The sequence below is a fragment of the Phacochoerus africanus genome, chromosome X, assembly GCF_016906955.1.
Source record: "Phacochoerus africanus isolate WHEZ1 chromosome X, ROS_Pafr_v1, whole genome shotgun sequence".
Lineage (NCBI taxonomy): Eukaryota > Metazoa > Chordata > Mammalia > Artiodactyla > Suidae > Phacochoerus > Phacochoerus africanus.
In genome coordinates, this window is record NC_062560.1 from 128,510,011 (window position 1) to 128,528,124 (window position 18,114).

Consider the following 18,114-nt stretch of genomic DNA (forward strand, 5'->3'; position numbering starts at 1 on the left):
ACGTCCATCTTCACATGGCATTCTCCCTGTCTGTGGCTGTGTCTAAATGTCCCCTTTTCATAAGGACACCAGTCATACTGAATTAGAGGCTCACCTCACTGTGGTATGGCCTCATCTTAATTACATCTCCGGTGACCCTACTTGCAAATAAGGTCACATTCACAGGTGCAGGGAGGTTGGGACTTCAACATATGAATGGAAGGGGGACAATTCAACCCCTAACAAGGTCCTTTTGATCATTGTCCCTTTTGGTGGCTAGCGCTTACGCGGCCCAATTAAATCTTAATTGGATATATGTGAGTGTGTGCCTGCGCGCGTGTGTTTCAACCTTGGCAGGCTCCCTGCCAATGGGCCGGAAGGCTGGGGAGGTGAATCCATGCCCTGTGAAGGCTCGTGCACACTCACGTGGGGACACCGTGTGACTGCCCTGGGCCTGCTCTGTGCTGCCACGGCGTTGCTGATGGAGCAAGTTGTAGCACAGAATCTCGGAGCCCACAGGTCCGCCCAGCCTTCCCCTTTGGCCGCCCTGGAGCCCCTGCAGCCCCGGGCATCAGTCAGGCTCTCGGCACCCATCTTCGGGGCTGTCTGGCAGGATCCTGTGCAGCCTCGTGGGCACCCTGTCCCTCATCCCTGGCAGAGGCGTGCTCTGCTCGTCTTTATCGTCCCAGATGACAAGTGCTCACGTGAGGCTCCGGTTTCCGCAGTAACCAAGGCCTGTGGCCAACTGGTCACAGAACCTGCAGCAGCTCGTCCCCGCCTGCCCCCGCCCAGGTTTTCTCTTCAACATACGCCCCGCAAGCACCTTGGGGTGAGGCAGGGGGTGGCCAGCCCCATCCTTGGGAAGCACACGCTCGGCCCTCCGAGAGAAATAAAGGCGAGGATAGGAGTGGACGAGGGATGGGGCAGGCAGATGGCAGCATGGGAGAGAAGCCTGGAGGCGCCCGGGCCAGCAGGGCATCGAGGATATATCCCACGGTGCCCGCAGGCTGGGGGCACCCCTGAGCACAGAAAAAAATCCGAGACAGCTAGCTGAGCTCCAACCCGGGAATTCAGAGTCCTCAGCAGGAGGCAGGACAAGGCCACAGGCTGAGGAGGTGGCATGACACATGCCAAGAGTGGGGGCGAAGGAGGAGGGCAGCTCTGGGCAGGGAGGAGCCCTGGCTTGTGGCAGCAGGCACAGGAACTAGCCAGACATGTGGGCAGGGGTCTCCCTGTCCTCTCCGGGCCCTAACGGGTAGCTGAGAACCAGCAACACAACTGCCCCGGCCTGACCTCGTTCACTGAGCAGACTCCGTGCAGGGCCTGCGCTGCCCGGGCCCCACGCCAGGCGAGCTGGAGCCCAGAGGCATCTGCAGTGACGCTGGGCTCACCGGCTGCCCAGGCACAGGAGGAGATGACAGACTAGGGAAGCCCAGCAACGCGGGAGGATAAGCAGGGTGACACCTGAGGGATGCGCTCTGAGCTGTGGGCCAGAAGCAGCCTAGATGGGTAAGGACCAGGCCCAGCGCAGGGCCAGGGGGTGTCGGGAGGAGGGGCGTCGTGCAGAGGCAGGGGGGCACCTCCATGGCCACAAGCTCGGGTCCGAGGCTCCTCCTCAGTGCCCCCCACATCACCGCCCATCCCAGACCCAGGCCGGCCACTCCCCCAGGTGCCCCGCATGCTCGTCGGTGGTGCTCGCGGCCAGATGCCCACTAAGGCCCAGAGCCAGGAAGGGGGTGGTGGACGCAGGGGGACAAGATGGGGGGGTGGGCGGGGCTGGCACCCCCTGCAATGGAAGTGCTGCTTTCTGCTCTGAGGGGGCCGGGCCACCCTTTCCCGCCCACAGCCACTTGGGCCTGTCTGGGGGCTGCCAGGGCAGGGGTCCCGGGGAGCAGCCCCTTGCCCTCTGGGCCCACGGGGGGATGGCCGGGGATGGGGGGGGCGGGGGGGGGGACTCTCGCTCTGCTCCGCTCCCCAGCGCAGGTGCATCCTAGAGAAAGAGTCCGGCCACTGTCTGTGGCCATGGAGGTGGCGCTGTGGGCCACGCAGCCGGGGCCCCGGGAGGGAGCGCCCAGGAGGGCATGTGCCTGGGCCCCCCTGGCCCCGGCGGGAGGGGCCCCCTCCCACGGCAGGGCCACCGCTCACAGGGCAGCGCTCAGCAGCGCGGCACCCAGGGGTCTGGGCCGCGGGCACCCCTGCCAGGCTCCGGCCCCACACCCAGACGGGACACTTGGCCTCCAGCTCTTCCAGAAGGAGCGGAGGCCCCGGGGCTGGGAGGGGGCGTCAGGGACGGTCCCCCAGGCCTGGCGTGGCAGGTGGCGGCCCGGAGGAACGGAGCAGGGAAGCGGGCCCCTGGCCCTTCCCCACGATGTGCGGGCTGTGCGCGAGGGCGCCGGGGGTCGGGCTGGCCCTTCCACCGAGAGGGCCCCTTCTTGCGAGCTCGCGCCCCTGCCTCCATCACGACCTGTGCCAGCGATCCTTCGATCGTGGGGACAGAGCTCGGGCGGGGAGCCCAGCACCGCTCCACGGGCCTCGACCCCAGTGCAGGGTTTGTGTCAGGACGCGGGCGTGCGGGGACGGCGTGCGTGCCCGGCCGGCGCTCCCAGGCCCCTTGGGAAGAGTTGACCGTGGCGTCCACCTTCCCTCGGGGCCAGCCCGAGACGGGACCGCACGCACCAGCCTGAAGACCAAAGCCCGGGGCCCTGCAGTCCCGCGCGGCCGGGATGGAGATGCTGCCAGGGCCGCCCGCATCCCCTGCCTCTGCCTTGGTTGCCAGCTGTGTTTTTCTGCCTCTTCATCGGGAGGGTCTGGGGAGCCCATTGAATGACTGGCATTTCTAGCCAAGGTCTTGGATTCTTTGGCTCCGGGGTCCACACACGTTACTTGAGTTTCACTCTCAGGCTGGGTGTCAGCATGGGGGACAGACACCAACACAAGTGGTCCTTCTCCTCCAAATGTTCTGTCAACTCAAAGCGGTGGCCCCAGTAAGCGGCAGCGATGGTGAGGCAGGTGAAGACCCAGGGGAACGGCGGGAGGCAGGGATGTATTTGGCCCCCAGCCTGACATGAACCGAGGGCAGAGCAGCCCGTAACAGGCTTAAGGGCAGCCCCACAAAACTTGCGCATGCCTGGAGCCTCAGAGTGTTAGTTTATTTTGAAAAAAGCAAAGGGGCACAAGACAGCAGGTGTATGCCAGCAACTACCAGTAACGAGGTGGGTTTCCCTGGGGCAGAGAGGGGGCGGCAGGAGCCGGTCACACGGGACTGCACGAGCCGGTCAAAGTGCTTGGACTCTGTCCTCGAGGCCACTCGGGGCCACTGCGCGTGCCGAGGGGAGGAGGCGTGCCTGAGAGCCTCTGCTTTGGGACGATGGGCCACCATGTGGGCGAGGTGGCAGAGGCTGTGTTCAGTGCACAGAGGGCAGGGCCAGACCAGGGACAGGAGGGCAACAGCTGCGAGCTCTTCAGGCAACGCCGGACGGGGATGGTGGGAGGAGGACAGAGACGGCGAGTCCCCTGTGGGTCATCCAGGTGACAGGTGGCAGGTGGCAGAACGGGCCCAGAGTTGAGGACACTCGAGACAAGAGGCCATCTGGGCAGGTGGCATCTGGGCAGTGGCTGGGGGATGGGACCGAAGAAGACCCCACCTCTTCTGAGCCTGGACGCCAGGGCGCTGGGACCACAGCCGCCAGTGGCTCTGACCCAGGAAGGGCAGGAAGTCCAGGAGCTGTCACCTGACTGGCTGGAAGGTGCTTGGGAATGGGTGCGGCCCAGGCAGCCATGCAGAGGGAGATGGATGGAGCTGAGGAACGGCTGCTGAGGGTCATGGGCAGGCAGGTCCCATGTGGAGGTGGGGCCAGGGTCACCAGAGACACACTGAGAAGCAGGGGTTCGAACGGGCCGTCTCGAGGGGGGCCAGAGGCCGGGAGCCCAGCCCCAAGGCCCCAGGAGTGGACCCAAAAGCAGGGAGTGAGGGGCAGGGTGGCCAAGGGGAAGAGCCTCGAAGGCCCTGGAGTTTGACAAAAAGGCAGACGAGGTGGTGGGGGCTCCGGGAGGTGGTGGTGGCAGCGTGCTCGGAGGTGCCTGCTCTCCAAAGGCAGGAACGTGAAGGAAGGACTGTGAGAGCGGAGGCCAGGCCGGTGCTGAAGGACAGGGCCCGGCGGCGTGGGGAGAGGACAAGGTGACAGGAGCCACGGCGGCGGGGGGGGGGGGGGCACGGCTGAGAAGGAGACGGCGCTGCTAACACCCCATGTGCCCCTTCCCGAAGACAGCTTCTGCACTCTTCTGACCCCTATCACGCCGAGAATGAGAACGTCACTTCCATCACAGGAAGTTTGCACGTGGGCCTTGGTGACGGATGATTCGGACAATTGGTCTACGGCTGCGGAGAACAGGCCGCTCAGGCCAGGGGTGCCGTGAGGCGGCTGAGGTCCCAGTCCCTGTGCCTCTGGCCAGGTCTCCAGTGTCAGGTGCCAAGAGCCAAGCCTTGCAGGTTGACAACTTGGGCTCTGTGTTACGCTCATGGATCCCGGCCATGCCAGCCCCAACAGACGTCCCCAGAGTGAGGGTGCGGCGCAGAGAGGCTGGCACTGCTAGAAAAAGCCAGCTGGGTGACAGCAGAGACAAACAGGACCCCGGAGTGGCTCAGGCTGAGCCAAGACCCTCTGGGGCCCCCACGGGCCCTGCCTTTTCTCTCCGTGATGATGAAATGGCGCTGGTGAGGGAGGGGGAGGGGAAGCCGGCTGGCAGGTGCTGATGGCTCACCTGCTGGGTACCAAGCCAGGCCCCGCCACACTGCCCAGGCACACGGTGACGGGGGCAGACGCCTCTGAGGACTGTTACCATGTCATCCGCAGGCAGGGCAGTGAGGACCCTTGCCAGGAGCTCCCGGACCCCTCACGGTCTGCTGTGGAGATGCCGGCTTCAGGTGAGGGACTTTGGCTGGCCCCTTCCTAACCAAGGTGCCCCTGGGGCAGCAGGGGTGTGGGGTGCCTCGCTGGTTCTCGCCTCCCGGTGCAGAAGGAGACTGATCTAGAGTTCCTGTTGTGGCTCAGCGGAAATGAATCTGATGAGGATCCATGAGGACACAGGTTCGATCCCTGGCCTCGCTCTGTGGGTTAAGGATCCAGCATTGCCGTGAGCTGGGGTGTAGGTCGCAGACACGGCTCGGATTCCGTGTGGCTGCGGCTGTGGTGGAGGCCGGCAGCTGTGGCTCCGATTTGACCCCTAGCCTGGGAACCTCCCTATGCCGCAGGTGCGGCCCTAAAAAGACCAAAAAAATTAAAAAAAAATTTTTAAAAAAGGAGATGGATCCTTTTGCTCCCCCACCACTGGGTCCAGCCCCCGCTCCGTCTTCTCGCTGCCTCCCGCCCCCCGGGGCTGCTCTCCGCTCTGTGGGAAGCAGGTACTGCGGGGTAATAACTACTCTCTAAATTTAGATGGGAAAACTCCCCACAGAGTTGGCAGAAATATCCTGCAGGAAAGTGGGGAGAGGACAGCAAGGGCTGGGGAAGGGGAGGACAGGGGTGGCTCCCTGGATGGCGACAGAACAGAAGGACTGTGCGGACCGCCCTCCAGGGCCCCTCCGCAACCAGGGTGTCATCCTTCCTTGCTCTGGCTGGACCGCTGGCCCCCCTCCTGCTGTCCCCAGCCCTCGAGAGAGAATGACCCCGACCAGACCCGAGCCCGGGCAGCAGAGGCAGTGCCCTCTGTGGAGGCTTCAGCCTGGCCGGAGTCCTTGGCCTCACCTCTCTGGGCCTCGCTTTCTTCATGTGAAAGGCTCGGTGACCCAGAGCCACCGCTCTCATTCTTCAAGGGTCCTGCAAGCAAGGATGGCCGGCTCCCAAACTTTGCGATCTGTGAGCTGGAAACTTCGACGACCCTAGTACTTCAAAGGGCGGCCAGCTGGCTGCGTGACTTGACACGGCTGGGCCCCACCCGCGTTTCCCTCCCCGTGGCCAAGTGGCTTTGCGAGCTGGCCCAGCGCTGACCCTCCTGAGGCCTGGGCCCGAAGCGCCCACCCACAGCACCTGCTCTGCTGCCCCGGCTCCTGGCTGCAGCTGCGCCAGCAACATGGTAGGGCCATGGGCAAGTCACTGCCCCGGGTCTTGGCTCCCTCCCGCCTTCCCTCATCCCAGTCACTGAAGGGGACTGACTCGGGCTCCCAGGCCCAGAGCTGGGCCTGCGCGGACGCCCCCTGCCCGGACCAGAGGGCAGAAAGCCCCAGCGCTGGAGGAGAGGTGCAGCCCTGACCCGGCCGGCCTGGGCACAGGCAGCCCGATCTCCTGGCCTGTTTTTCCTCCCTGGGGGGCTTCCCTCTCCCCTGGCCCCCCTCAGCCCTCTCTCTCCTCCCCTTCCCTCTCGCCTCCCTTTGCCTGTCCAGCCAACGGTCGTAGTTGTCTGGCGCGCTCCTGGTAAAAGGATTCTATCAGACACGCGCGCTGCTTCTCGGGAGGATGAGACAAGGAGAGGGAGCCCGGGCCGCTCACCGGAGGGGGTTGATAACCAGATTATGGAACCTGAACCGGAGCCCACCCAGAGTGGGGGTGTGAATGGCTCCCGAGGTCCTGGCCCCTCGGAAATCAATGGCTTCGCGCAGGCTGGTGCTCGGCCACCCCCTCCTGGCAGCTCCCTCCTGTTCCCGCCCAGCCCCCCTCACCCTTTCACCTGGGCTGCCAGTGCCCATCCGAGAGCACCCACGGGGCCATTTGGCTGAAAACGCGCAGACACGGTCCTGCCAGGGGCCGCCGCAGGCAGGTGGGGTTCTCCGGAACAGGGTCTGAGATGTGCCCCCGAAGGCTTGGCAACTGGTAGCGATAGGCGATGCATCTAGAAGATGCGGCTTCAGCGCCTCGGGTGGGGGAGGGGCCGAGCGACGCCTGTTCCCGGTGGAGGGGCCGCGGCCGGGTGGGGGGGGGCAGCGGTTGTCATGTGAGCAAATGGCTTCAGCGGCGGATATTGTTCTCCCGATGGGTCCGCATGGTTGCCCAGAAATGGAGCCACAGCGTGCACGCGCACCCAAAGGCTGGCAGCCCAGAGGAGAGCCGGGTCACCACGCAAGCACCGAGTGGCATGGGCCCCTCCTCAAAAGCTCCCACTGCCCATAAGGGGACCCGGGGATAGGGACCTGAAAAAGGTCCACCCTGGCACCCCTCGCGCCTCCGAGCTTTCTGCCCTGCCGAGTGCCCGGGGGCGGGGGGGTTCTGGTGGGAGAGGGGACAGGGCCACGGAGGAGAGGGTCGGGGTTGGAGGTGCCTGGTCACTGCAGTCCGAGGGGCACACAGAACCTGAGCGCATGGGCTCGGCTGCTTCGGGGACAGAGGCCCAGCTGTGCCTTCAGAACCACCTCGATTCCAACACAGTTGGCCTCTCCCTCAAGTTCTCTTCGAGAAGGTTCTCCATGTTATTCCTCGACAGGGCGCAGGCCAAGCCCGGCGAGCCAAGACGAGCCCCCCGGGGGGTGGGAGGGCGGCCCCATTTCCGGAGGCGGAGCGGGCCCGCGCCCTCAGAGCTCCTGAGACTGGCCTGGCGTTTGCGTGGTTTTCTTCTCTTCCAGCGCCGGGGGGTGGGCGACTTGTTGCCTGGAGAGCGGAGGCGCTGTGGGAGGGCTGGGGTAGGAGCTTCGCGGGGGTGGGGGCCGCATCTTTCAATCCAAATGTTCCTCCTCCAGCCGTTGGGCCCTGAGTCACTAAAGCGCAGGATGGGGGGGTTATCCAACCTTTCCAGACACTCCTCTGTGAGTCAGCTCATGGAGCCTTTGCAGGGGGGGCAGCTGAGTGCCCAGGGCCCTGGACGTGGCTGCCATACACCTCCCTCAAATGGGAGGCTCCCTGGGGGGGCCAGCCCCATCTTCTTTTGGTTTCCGTGTACTTTCACGTTTGGACAGATAAATGGCCCTACTGCTGAGCCGCACAGCTTTTAGGGCATGTCGCTTTCTTAGCAGAGGCCCCCTGACTCCAGGACAGCGGGCCGTGTAGACTGTCCGAGAAGCAGGGAGTCAAGGGGGGGCAGGACCCACACAGTTTCTTTTGCTGGCCCGTGTGGTGGCGTTTTGGACCCTGGGGCTCTGATGCCGAAGGGGAGGTGAAAGCTTGGCCCTGCCCAGGGCACCTTGGGCCTGCCCGTCAGATGCACCTGCCGGGAGGTGGGTGCAGCCCAGCAAGGCCCAGGGGTTTGAGCAGGGAGAGGGTTGTAAAGGCGCGCATCTGCTGAGGCCGGAAGGGGGCAAAGGGCAGGGTGGGCATGCCGTGCTGGTGGCGGCAGGGCCTCTCCCCGCAGGGCTCCCACGCCCGGGACTGGACCAACAGCGCAGCACGCCTGGGGAAACAGAGCTGCCCTCTCCTCTCTTTCCAGGGGTGATGACTCAGGGGAATTCAAGGCTGCCGCAGACACCAGCCAGGCGGCCAGGCCTCCCTTGGCTGCCCCTCATCCGAGGAGCGAGGAGCGGCTGGCATCCCCGCACTGCCTGCCTCCTCCTCCACGTGGGCCCAGCCCTGAGCCCACTCCGCCTCTGTCACTACGCTGTTGTGTGACCACCAGAAAAGCACTGCCTCGGTTTCCCTGGTTAGAGCATGGCGACAGTCTCGCCGGACTCCCAGAGGGGGATAGGGACAAAAAGAGGTCCTCGGTGGGGATGCCCACGGCCGTCCACGCAGGGGAAAGCCAACACCCCCTCCCAGCCCCACCCCCAACGTCCTGGCTCCGCCCCTTCCAGGCACTGAGGCCCAAATGCTATTACTCCTAGCCAGGATCTGATAGGCGAGAGTGGGAGAAGTCGGCACAGGGGACCCGCTGGCTCGGGGCACTTGCAGTGCTGTCAGCTGCACCTTCGCCCTCGCCCCTGTGGCAGCGGGCGGTGGCTCTGGGAGCCCGGCTGTGCCTGGTCCTCGATGGGCCGCTCCCCGTGTCTTGCGCTAGACTCTTAGGTGCACCCCTCTCCCAGCCAGGGCCAACCTAGGTCAGGGCCCCCTCCCCACTCCTGCGCCCCAAGTTCCGGGGAGGGGGGCTACGCGGCGGGGCCATCGGGGTCGGGGGCGGCGGGGGGGCATCCCAGAGAGGGGCCGCGGCGGGCCGAGCGGGCAAAGCTGGCAGGTGGGAGGAAGGCGGGCGGGGGCGGTGGAGGGAGACGCCGGGCAGGCCGCGGCCCCTCCCCACTCCCTCCCCGCGCGCCGCCGGCGACATGCCCCTCCTGGGCAGGGGGCGGAGAAGACGGCGACGGGAGGGGAGGAGGCGGCGGCGGAGGCGGGATTTGGAGTTTCCCTCCGCAGCGGCGGCGGCGGCGGCCCCTCGGCTCCAGGCGAGGCCGCCGCCCGAGGCTCCGGTGGCGCTGGGCGGCAGCGGCGGTGGAGCTTCCCGCCGCCTGGGCTTCGGAAACTTCCCGGCCGCGACGCTAGGAGCCGGCGCAGGAAGCCGAGCGGAACGGAGGTGAGCGGAGGTGAGCGGGAGCACGCGGCGCCCGGGCACCCACCCCACCCCCACCCTGCCTGGCCGCCCCCCGACGTGCGCTCCTCCGCCCTGCACCCCCAAAGTCTTGCCAACGCCCGCCCCACGGGGCCGACCACACGCGCCCCTGTGCGACCCGGGCACGCGTCCCTACGAGACCCACTCGGTCCTACCACCGCACACCCTCTGCATCCCGCCCGTGCGCCTCCCGTGTCCATGGCCACGCACACCCCTTGACACTTACAGGCGCGTGCACAAACCGTGCACCACAGACCCAGGTCCCTGCAGCGCACACGCCAGCGGCGGCTAACTCACCATCCACTACTGTCCTCAACTCGGGCCAGCACCCATCCCAGACGCTGCCACGCCTCGGTACACACCCAGGCGCGCGAGCGCGCGCGCGTTCACACACACACACACACACACACACACACACACACACGCCCAGCACATCCCTACGATAACGGCACTAACATAGCTCCCCTCGCCGTGCCCGCTCCATCTCCAACTCCCCATATGCTCGTTACAGACACCCCACCCACGTTCCCAGCCCAGAGACACTGCAATCCACCCACCCCTGAACGAAGCCCCACCACGAACCCCCACACCAGAGGCCAACACCCCCCACTCCTCAGGCACACACCTCTAGCATCCCCAGCACGCGCTCCCATACACCCCATGTATGCACACCTGCTGGACTCAAGCTCTTCAGCACCCTGCCCGCCCCCCATGGCAAAGAGCCCTCAGCATCCCCCAGCACATCCCCGAGGCCCTCCCACCACCCCCCCCCAACACCTGGCAGGAGGGCTCCAGAGGCTGCAGCATTTGGTGGCATCTCTGCCAGGCGCCTCTGGCTGGCCTTGGGCAGCAGCAGCTCACCATCCTGAGCCTCCCCGCCCCCCCCCCAGGTGCCTCCCTAAACAGACTCTGAGTCTCCCCAGGGACTGGCTTGGCCTCTTCCCTAAGAGCTAAGGAAGGCACTTGGGTGCAAGGTACCCTACTTAGATGTCGGGGTTGGGGGGGTGAGGAAGAGGAAGGGAGAGGCAGGCACGGAAATGGAGGTGGCCCAGATGAGACCACAGGAGCCCCAATTGCTGGGCGCACACGTAGTAGGTGGGTTTCCTGGGGACAAGAGTCAGAGTGCTGTGTGCGTGCCTGTCTGCCTGTGCCGTGGGGGGAGAGCCGTGTGCCCACGTGTGCTTGTGCGTGTCGAGGCGGGCGAGAGTCTGTGACCCTCTGCGAGAAAAAGCAGGAGCAGCACCCTCCTGGGCTCCCTCATGCAACAATTGGTTTCATTCATTCATGCCTTCTTTGTTAACGAGCATTTCTTCCGTGAGCGCCGCGCGCCAGGCCCTTCACGAGGGCTGGGGCCGGCCGGGGGCCGGGCGCACACCCGCTCCTGCCTTGGAGGACCTCCCAGGCCCGCGAGGAGACCGACCAGGAAAAGCAGAAAACCATCCCCGGCGGAAAGTGGATGTGGTGGAAAAGACACTGGATTTGGCAGGGACTCTGTCGCTGGGAGTTGTGCTCCTGGCCATGTGACCGGGCCGCGACAGCCGAAATCCTGCCACCCGGCCCGGCGGGAACCGCGTATTTGGGGGGGGGGGGGGGGCGCCGCTCTCCGGAGGCTCTGGGGACCAGTAGGCGCACGCGGCGCGCGCGAGGCCTGTGGGCGGCAGCAGCGTTTCCTCGGCCTCCAAGGGGCACTGGCTGGGCCGGGCGGAGGCCGGGGGCGCCCGGCCGGAGCTGGGGCGGAGGGCGCAGCGCCCACCCTACGGGAAGCGCGCGGCCTGGCTCCGCCCGCCGGAGGGGGCCTGGCGAGGCCCGGGCGCGCGGCGCCGCCTCCCCCTGCCCGGCGCGCTCGCTCGCTCACTCGCTCGCTCGGGAAGCGGGTGCAGGGCGGGGCGGGCGCCCAGAGCGGGCGCTGCGGGGGGCCCGAGGGCGGGCGGGGCGCGGGTCGGGGGAGGGGGGCTTGGCTGCGCTCAGCCCTGCAGTGCGGAGGTGGCAACAGGTTCCAGTTTGTCCTGCTGCTGGCGCAGCGGGCGCTGCTGGCGCCGGGCAGCCAGCGCTCGCTTTCGAGATTGAATCCCCCCTCCTGAACGCTCTGTCCCCGCGGGAGGGCTGGCCAGCAGGGGTCTGGAGCGAGGCGCGGGGGAGGGCTCCCTTGGAGCCTAGCTTCCCCTCCCCTCGCCACTGCAGAAGTGGCCTCCCTCCTCCTCCTAACTTCCCAGCCTGGCTCTGGTCACCTCCCCCAGGGAGCCCTCTCCAGGAAGCACGCTTGGGCGCCTCAGGAGCTCCCAGCTCTCCAGGGGTCCACGACCCTTCTCTCCACCACACTAAGCCCCCTGGAGAGGGCCCTGGCGGGGGCTGCCACCCCCACTCCCCACAGCACTGCCTAGCCAGATGCCCTAGGCTGGCACACTGCCGAACCCCTTGGTGCCTTCAGCCCCTGCCCACCCCTGGGCTCCTGCCCGCAGCTGCAGCAGGCCAGTGGGCAGGTGGCAGCCCAGCTCTGCCTCTGGGAGCTGGGATGTAAGAGAAAGGAAGTGCCCCCACCTGGGCACTGCGGTCTGGAGCACAGAGGAGGGAGAGAGACGCCTGCCCCAGGAAGGTGCCTGGAGGGGTGAGGAAGGAAGAGCATCGGGACAGGCTGGGGGGAGTGGGGGGGGGGCGCCTGAGGCTGGAGGGAAGAGGGGCACAGCCCAGCTGCCTGAGGCGCCTGGCTGCAGGCGGTCCCAGACACCGGGACTGATGGGAGGCAGGGGGCCGCTAGAGGCCCCTTGGAGGCGCCCTGGCTCTCTGCAACCTGCGTTACCTCCCAAGTGGTCTCATCGGACTTTGTGGTCCCAGCGAGGAGTGAGCGTTTGGACTGAGCCCTCCTAAAGTGGCTTTGCACACTTCACTCCCTAGTTCCAGGTCTTGTGTGCATCGCTCTGCCTTCTTTTACTGAGTTCTTTGGGGTAGATTCCCCAAAGTGGCCAGAGGGTGTGGCTGGCATTTCTTCTTAGCTTTGGATGCATGTCACCGGATTAATTTCCAAAAGGGCCATACCAGCAGAGAACCCTCTAGAAACCAGCAATCGAGTGGCAGGCCGATTTCACAGCATCCTTGCCAGCACTGGGTGTTCTCATTTTGAGACCCCGTTCCCAGTGTAGCAGGTGGGAGGTGTTAGCCTGTGTTTGTCATTCGCTCGCCTGCCTGCGGTGCTCTCCCTCCGTCCCATCTCCCCGCCCACGCGGTCTCTTCTGGTCCCTTGGCCATTTATCTATTGGAGTCTTAACCTTTTGATTAACTTGTATGAGCTTTATCTTATCTGCTGCACATTTTCCTTCGGCCCTGCTATTTGCTTTAGATGGGTTTTAAGCAGAGAAGGGACACAGAGCCAGACTTTTCAGAAAGCTCCCCCACCTTATTTCATTGTCTCAGCCCTTATCACGCCCCGTATTATCTTGTTCGGTCTCCCCGTTTATTGCCGGCCTGTCCCGCTAGCCGCTAGCCGGGGCGTGCCGGGCGAGCAGGGGCCAGTGTGTCCCGTCTGTTGACCCTCCTGTGTCCATGGAAGGCTTGGAGGCCCCCCGGCCTTCGCTGAGTGGATAAGCTGCGCCGGACGGTGCCGAGGAGGCACGAGGCAGCCGGGAGGTAGGGCGAGGGCCTTGGAAGCTGTGAGGATGCCCTGTGCCAGGGCAGGGGGGAGAGGGGACAGCACAGGGGCGGGAGACATTGAAGTCGAAAGTACGCGGCTCTTGCTGAGGGCGGAGGCAAAGCCAGAAGCCGGGGCGACTGCCAGGATCCATAGCGCGGGAAGAGCAGAGCTGTGGGCCTGAGCAGCAGGGGTTTCGGGTGCTGCTTCCTCCTCCCCTCCGTGATTTCAGGGGCCTCCCCTGGTAGCCCAAGGTGGTGGCTCTGATGAGCCTGTTATGTAGACAGGGCCACTCAAGTCCAGTCAGGGCTCAGGATAGTCCCGGGTCCCCCCAGATGAGTAGAGCTGGAGGCAGCCTCTGGGGCAGGGGCGCTGGGCCCTTGTCCTCACCCCTCCCCCTTCCTCCAGGGGCCTGACTGGCGCCGGCCGGGGGAGCTGCAGCTGGTCCCCTGCTGGGCCCCTGACCTGCCCTTGGCCTCTGCCCTGGCCCTGTCCCGCTTCGGTGGAAGCCCCGGCTCAGCGCGCCACTTGCAGGGCCCACTCAACTGCTTTCACTGGCACTCGTTGGCTCGCTGGCCCCCCTGAGCCCGCCCCCGCCGCCCCGCCCCTCTAAACGGCAACTCCACGTCCAAAGGCAGCGGCTTCCAAGGTGGAAGCTGGGTCCTGCTGCCAGGAAGCGGCCAGTGCGCCGGCGGTGGTGGACTCGGCCTCCACGTGCGCGCCTGCTCCGCCGGCCCGCCCTCTTCCCAGTGGCCGGGCCCGAGGACACCCTGCCCGGGGCCAGTGCCCCACATCCTGCGGTGGCCGTGGCTGGGACGTCCATGCACGGCCGCTCGCCGCCGGATCACGCTCCAGGTCTCTCTCCTTTTGTTTCCTGCGGGTTGGGGGAGGCAGCTCCGAGAGGTCCAGCCCCCCCCCCCCCTCGGCACCACCTCTGTTCCCCAGGCTGCCTGGCCACGGGGGGCTCTCGGCCTCGCCCCCCTCGGGCGAGCGCGCGCTCACACCCGCCCCCAAAGTTGGAAGCCGGAAAGTGGAGAGAGTGCGTGCGGGCGCGGCGGGCGGGCGGAGTGAGAGATGCGGAAAGGGGATGTGGGGGAAGGGGGCTGTGGCCTTGGGCCCCCCAGGAAGAGCCAGGACAGGACACGGCGCTTGGCTCTGGCTCTGGAAGGGGCCGTTGGACGCCCAGCTGCCCTCTTCTGCGGGACCGAGGAGCAGCGCGGGTGTTTGTCTAGGGGCGCGCCAGAGGAGGATTGGGCGGTAGAAGGGTGTCCCGGGGGGACCCCAGCCTCCCGCTTTGGGGACACGGGGTTGGCTTCACGTCTTGGCCCCTGGGCCCGCGGCCCTTCGCGGCCGGGCGCAAAGGACACGGGCTCACGTCGAGCTCCTTCCCTCTCTCTGCAGCTCCTGAGACCCGATCTGCCGGGAGCCGGGAGCCCATGGAGGGTCTGGGCCGCTCCTGCCTGTGGCTGCGCCGGGAGCTGTCGCCCCCGCGGCCGCGGCTGCTGCTCCTGGACTGCCGCAGCCGGGAGCTGTACGAGTCGGCGCGCATCGGCGGGGCGCTGAGCGTGGCCTTGCCCGCGCTGCTCCTGCGCCGCCTGCGGCGGGGGAGCCTGTCGGTTCGCTCGCTGCTGCCCGGGCCCCCGCTGCAGCCGCCCCCGCCCGCCCCAGTGCTCCTGTACGACCAGGGCGGGGGCCGGCACAGGCGCGGGGAGGCAGAGGCCGAAGCCGAGGAATGGGAGGCCGAGTCAGTGCTGGGGACCCTGCTCCAGAAGCTGCGAGAAGAAGGCTACCTGGCGTACTACCTGCAGGGTAGGTGCGGGTGGTGGCCCGGCGGGCACCAGCCTGGGGAGGACCCTGGCCCAGGGGAAGCAGGGCCCCACCTTCTGAGGGCATTCATAATTCCTTTGACCTTGGGCGAGTCTGGCCTCATTTTGTCTAAAGTGGAGGTGGGACCCTGACCGTAACCTTGGGGAAGTCCTTCATTCTTGGGAGCCCCCGTTTCTGAGCCTGGAAGATGGGGCAAATCGGGCCGGCCTCCAGAATAGAGGAACCACGGAGGTCCCGCTGCGGCACAGTGGGTTCACAATCTGGCTTGTCTCTGTGGAGGCGCTGGATCCATCCCCAGCCGTCACAGTGGCTAAGGATATGGCATTGCTGCAGCTGTTGCTCAGATTCCCTGGCCCCGGGATTCCATATGCCTCGGGTGCAGCTGAAAAAAGAAAAAAAAAAAAAAAAAGGAGTTCCCCTTGTGGCTCAGCTGGTTAAGAATCTGAATAATATCCATGAGGGTGCGGGCTCAACCCCTGGCCTCACTCAGTGGGTTTAAAAAAAGGAAAAGAAAAGGGAGTTCCCATTGTGGCTCAGCGGTAACAAGCCCAACTAGTATCCGTGAGGACGTGGGTTCGATCCCTGGCCTCGCTCAGTGGGTTAAGGATCCGGCATTGCCGTGAGCTGGGGTGCAGGCCGCAGATGCAGCACGGATCCCGCGTTGCTGGGGCTGTGGTGTAGACCGGCAGCTACAGCTCTGATTGGACCCCTGGCCTGGGAATCTCCACATGCTGCAGGTGCGGCCCTAAAAAGACCAAAAAAAAAAAAAAAAAGGAATAGAGGACCCAGTGTGGGCTCCGAGCCCTATCCCCACCTCCCCCAGCTGCTCAGCCATGGGCCAGGGAGGCAGGCGCTGGGACAAATCCCACTCTGCAAAGGGTCTGGAGGGGGCAGAGGTGGGGAGAGAGGGAGAGAGGCAGTGAAGGCAAGAAGAGGCAGAGACCTGGCCCCCCTATAGTCTTGGCAGGGCTTGGGGGTGGAGGGGAGCTGGGCTGATGCAGGCACACTGGCTCCTTGCCAAGCCAAACACCCCCAGAGATCCAGGGTAGCGACAGGATGCCCATGAACCTGCAGAGCCAGCTGCCGCCCCCCGCCTCCGCCCCGCCCCGCACCGAGAAGGTTCGTTGAACCGTCGTCACTTGCTCCATTCCGAGTGCACCAGGATATAGAAATACAGAAAACACTGCGTTTCCAGGCGCCCCCCCCCCCCCGCGCCCGAGGAAATCATAGTTATTTGCAGGTGGAGGTGTGCGCCTCTTGGGACTTTGGGGCCATGCAGGTGGAATGCTACACTCTCCCAGGCCTTCTGCCTCTTGGGGCCCCAACTTCATCCCTGGAGGCAGCACAGACATGGCTGTCACCTGGTCTCTGCCCTCGAGTGCTCCCTGGTCAAGCTGGATCGGGAGACACCCAGGCAGAGAACTCACATCCGACCGTTTGCTCTTCTTCTTTAACTGATGGCTGCTGTCCTCCCCAAGGCTCTCAGGACATCTAAACTCCATGGAGCCTTCCTGCCTGCCTTGGCTCGGCCCCCGGGGTTGTTATAGCCTCTTGGGGTGCCCTGCCTGGGCCTGGCATCTTGCAGCGGCGGTGGGTCGCTGGTCCTGAGGCAGCATGGCTGGGCTGTCCCTAGCGCACCACCCGGGACAGCAGGGTAGGTCAGGCTGCTGGCCTGCAGGTTCTCTTTGGAGACGGCTGCGAGCCCCTTGGGGCACTGAGATGGTCCGGGCTCGCTTTCCTCTCCTCAGCCAGAACACTTGGCTGCCCAGGAGGCCAGGTCCATAGGACCCTCCCCTTGTCCCCTCCTAGGTGGCTTCAGCAGATTCCAGGCCGAGTGCCCTCACCTGTGTGAGACCAGCCTCAACAGCCGTGGGGGCCCCAGCGCAGCCCCGGTGCCCAGCCCCGTGGTGGGGCTGGGTGGCCTGTGTCTGGGCTCCGACTGCTCCGATGGGGAATCTGAGCCCGACCGCGACTCCATGAGCTGCGGCCTGGATTCGGAGGGCGCCACGCCCCCCCCAGCAGGGCTGCTGCCGTCCTTCCCCGTCCAGATCCTGCCCAACCTGTACCTGGGCAGTGCCCGGGATTCAGCCAATGTGGAGAGCTTGGCCAAGCTCGGCATCCGCTACATCCTCAACGTCACCCCCAACCTCCCGAACCTCTTCGAGAAGAACGGTGACTTTCACTACAAGCAGATCCCCATCTCGGACCACTGGAGCCAGAACCTGTCCCAGTTCTTTCCTGAGGCCATCGCCTTCATCGGTGAGTCCCCCGCCCGCGCCTTCCCTCTGGCTCTCGCTCTCGGGGGCTCCTCCGCCCTCGGGCCCCCGCCCCCCCCCCCCCCCGACGGCCGCGAGGGGCCCTCCGGGAGGCCGCCCGCGCCCGCACCTCACACCTCACAGCCGCGCTCTGCCCCCCCCCTCCCCGCCCCCCCAGACGAGGCCTTGTCCCAGAACTGCGGGGTGCTTGTTCACTGCCTGGCGGGCGTCAGCCGCTCCGTCACCGTCACCGTGGCCTACCTCATGCAGAAGCTCCACCTCTCACTCAACGACGCCTACGACCTGGTCAAGCGCAAGAAGTCCAACATCTCGCCCAACTTCAACTTCATGGGGCAGCTGCTGGACTTCGAGCGCAGCCTGCGGCTGGAGGAGCGGCGCGCCCGGGCGCGGGGCAGCGGGGGGCAGGAGTCGGCGGCGTCCGACCCGCCCTCCTTCTTCACCACCCCTACCAGCGACGGCGTCTTCGAGCTGGACGCCACCTAGGGCGCCGCCCCCCCCCCGGGCCGCCCCCCACCCCAGCGGGGGCTCCGAGCCACCCGCGCGCTGGGGAGGGGGCAGGAGGGGGCGCTGCCTGGGGGGGTGGGGGTGGGGGGAGCGCAATACCTCATGGGGGGGCCGTGGGACGAGGCAGGAGCGGGAGCCCCTCAAGGCTGGTCGTGGGGAGAGAAACACCCTATTAAACGTGCCTATGCGCCGGGCCTGGGGCCGCCGGCCCGACCCGCGCCGCTTTTGGGCGGAACCCCGCTCCGGAACCTGCCTCTTCTGTGACTGTTACTTTTCTCTTTGTGGTCTCCTCCTTCGGGAAGGGCGTGGGTGCCGCTTCCGGCCCCCTCCTGTGCCGCAGGGCCCTGCTCCCACTCCCGTCCCTGTTCCCAGAGGCCCGCTTACGGGGAGGGGTGGGTGCCCCACCACCAGCAGCACAGTCGGAGACCTTGGGCCTCTGGGCGCAGGGGC

General features: G+C 66.1%; 1 protein-coding gene across 3 annotated transcripts; it reads left to right on the forward strand.

The window, feature by feature from the left end:
• Positions 1–9,249: 9,249 nt before the first annotated feature.
• Positions 9,250–17,912, forward strand: DUSP9 (dual specificity phosphatase 9). Of its 3 annotated transcripts, none has more exons than XM_047764082.1 (4): positions 9,250–9,409; positions 14,459–14,866; positions 16,694–17,143; positions 17,318–17,912. In XM_047764082.1, the coding sequence occupies exons 2-4, from the start codon at positions 14,494–14,496 to the stop codon at positions 17,641–17,643; spliced, it is 1,149 nt and encodes a 382-aa protein (XP_047620038.1). In that variant the 5' UTR covers positions 9,250–9,409; positions 14,459–14,493; the 3' UTR covers positions 17,644–17,912. The 3 variants fall into 3 exon arrangements, with proteins under 3 accessions (XP_047620038.1, XP_047620039.1, XP_047620037.1); XM_047764083.1 differs by having other exon boundaries at positions 9,250–9,399; XM_047764081.1 differs by lacking the exon at positions 9,250–9,409 and adding an exon at positions 13,679–13,912.
• Positions 17,913–18,114: the final 202 nt, after the last annotated feature.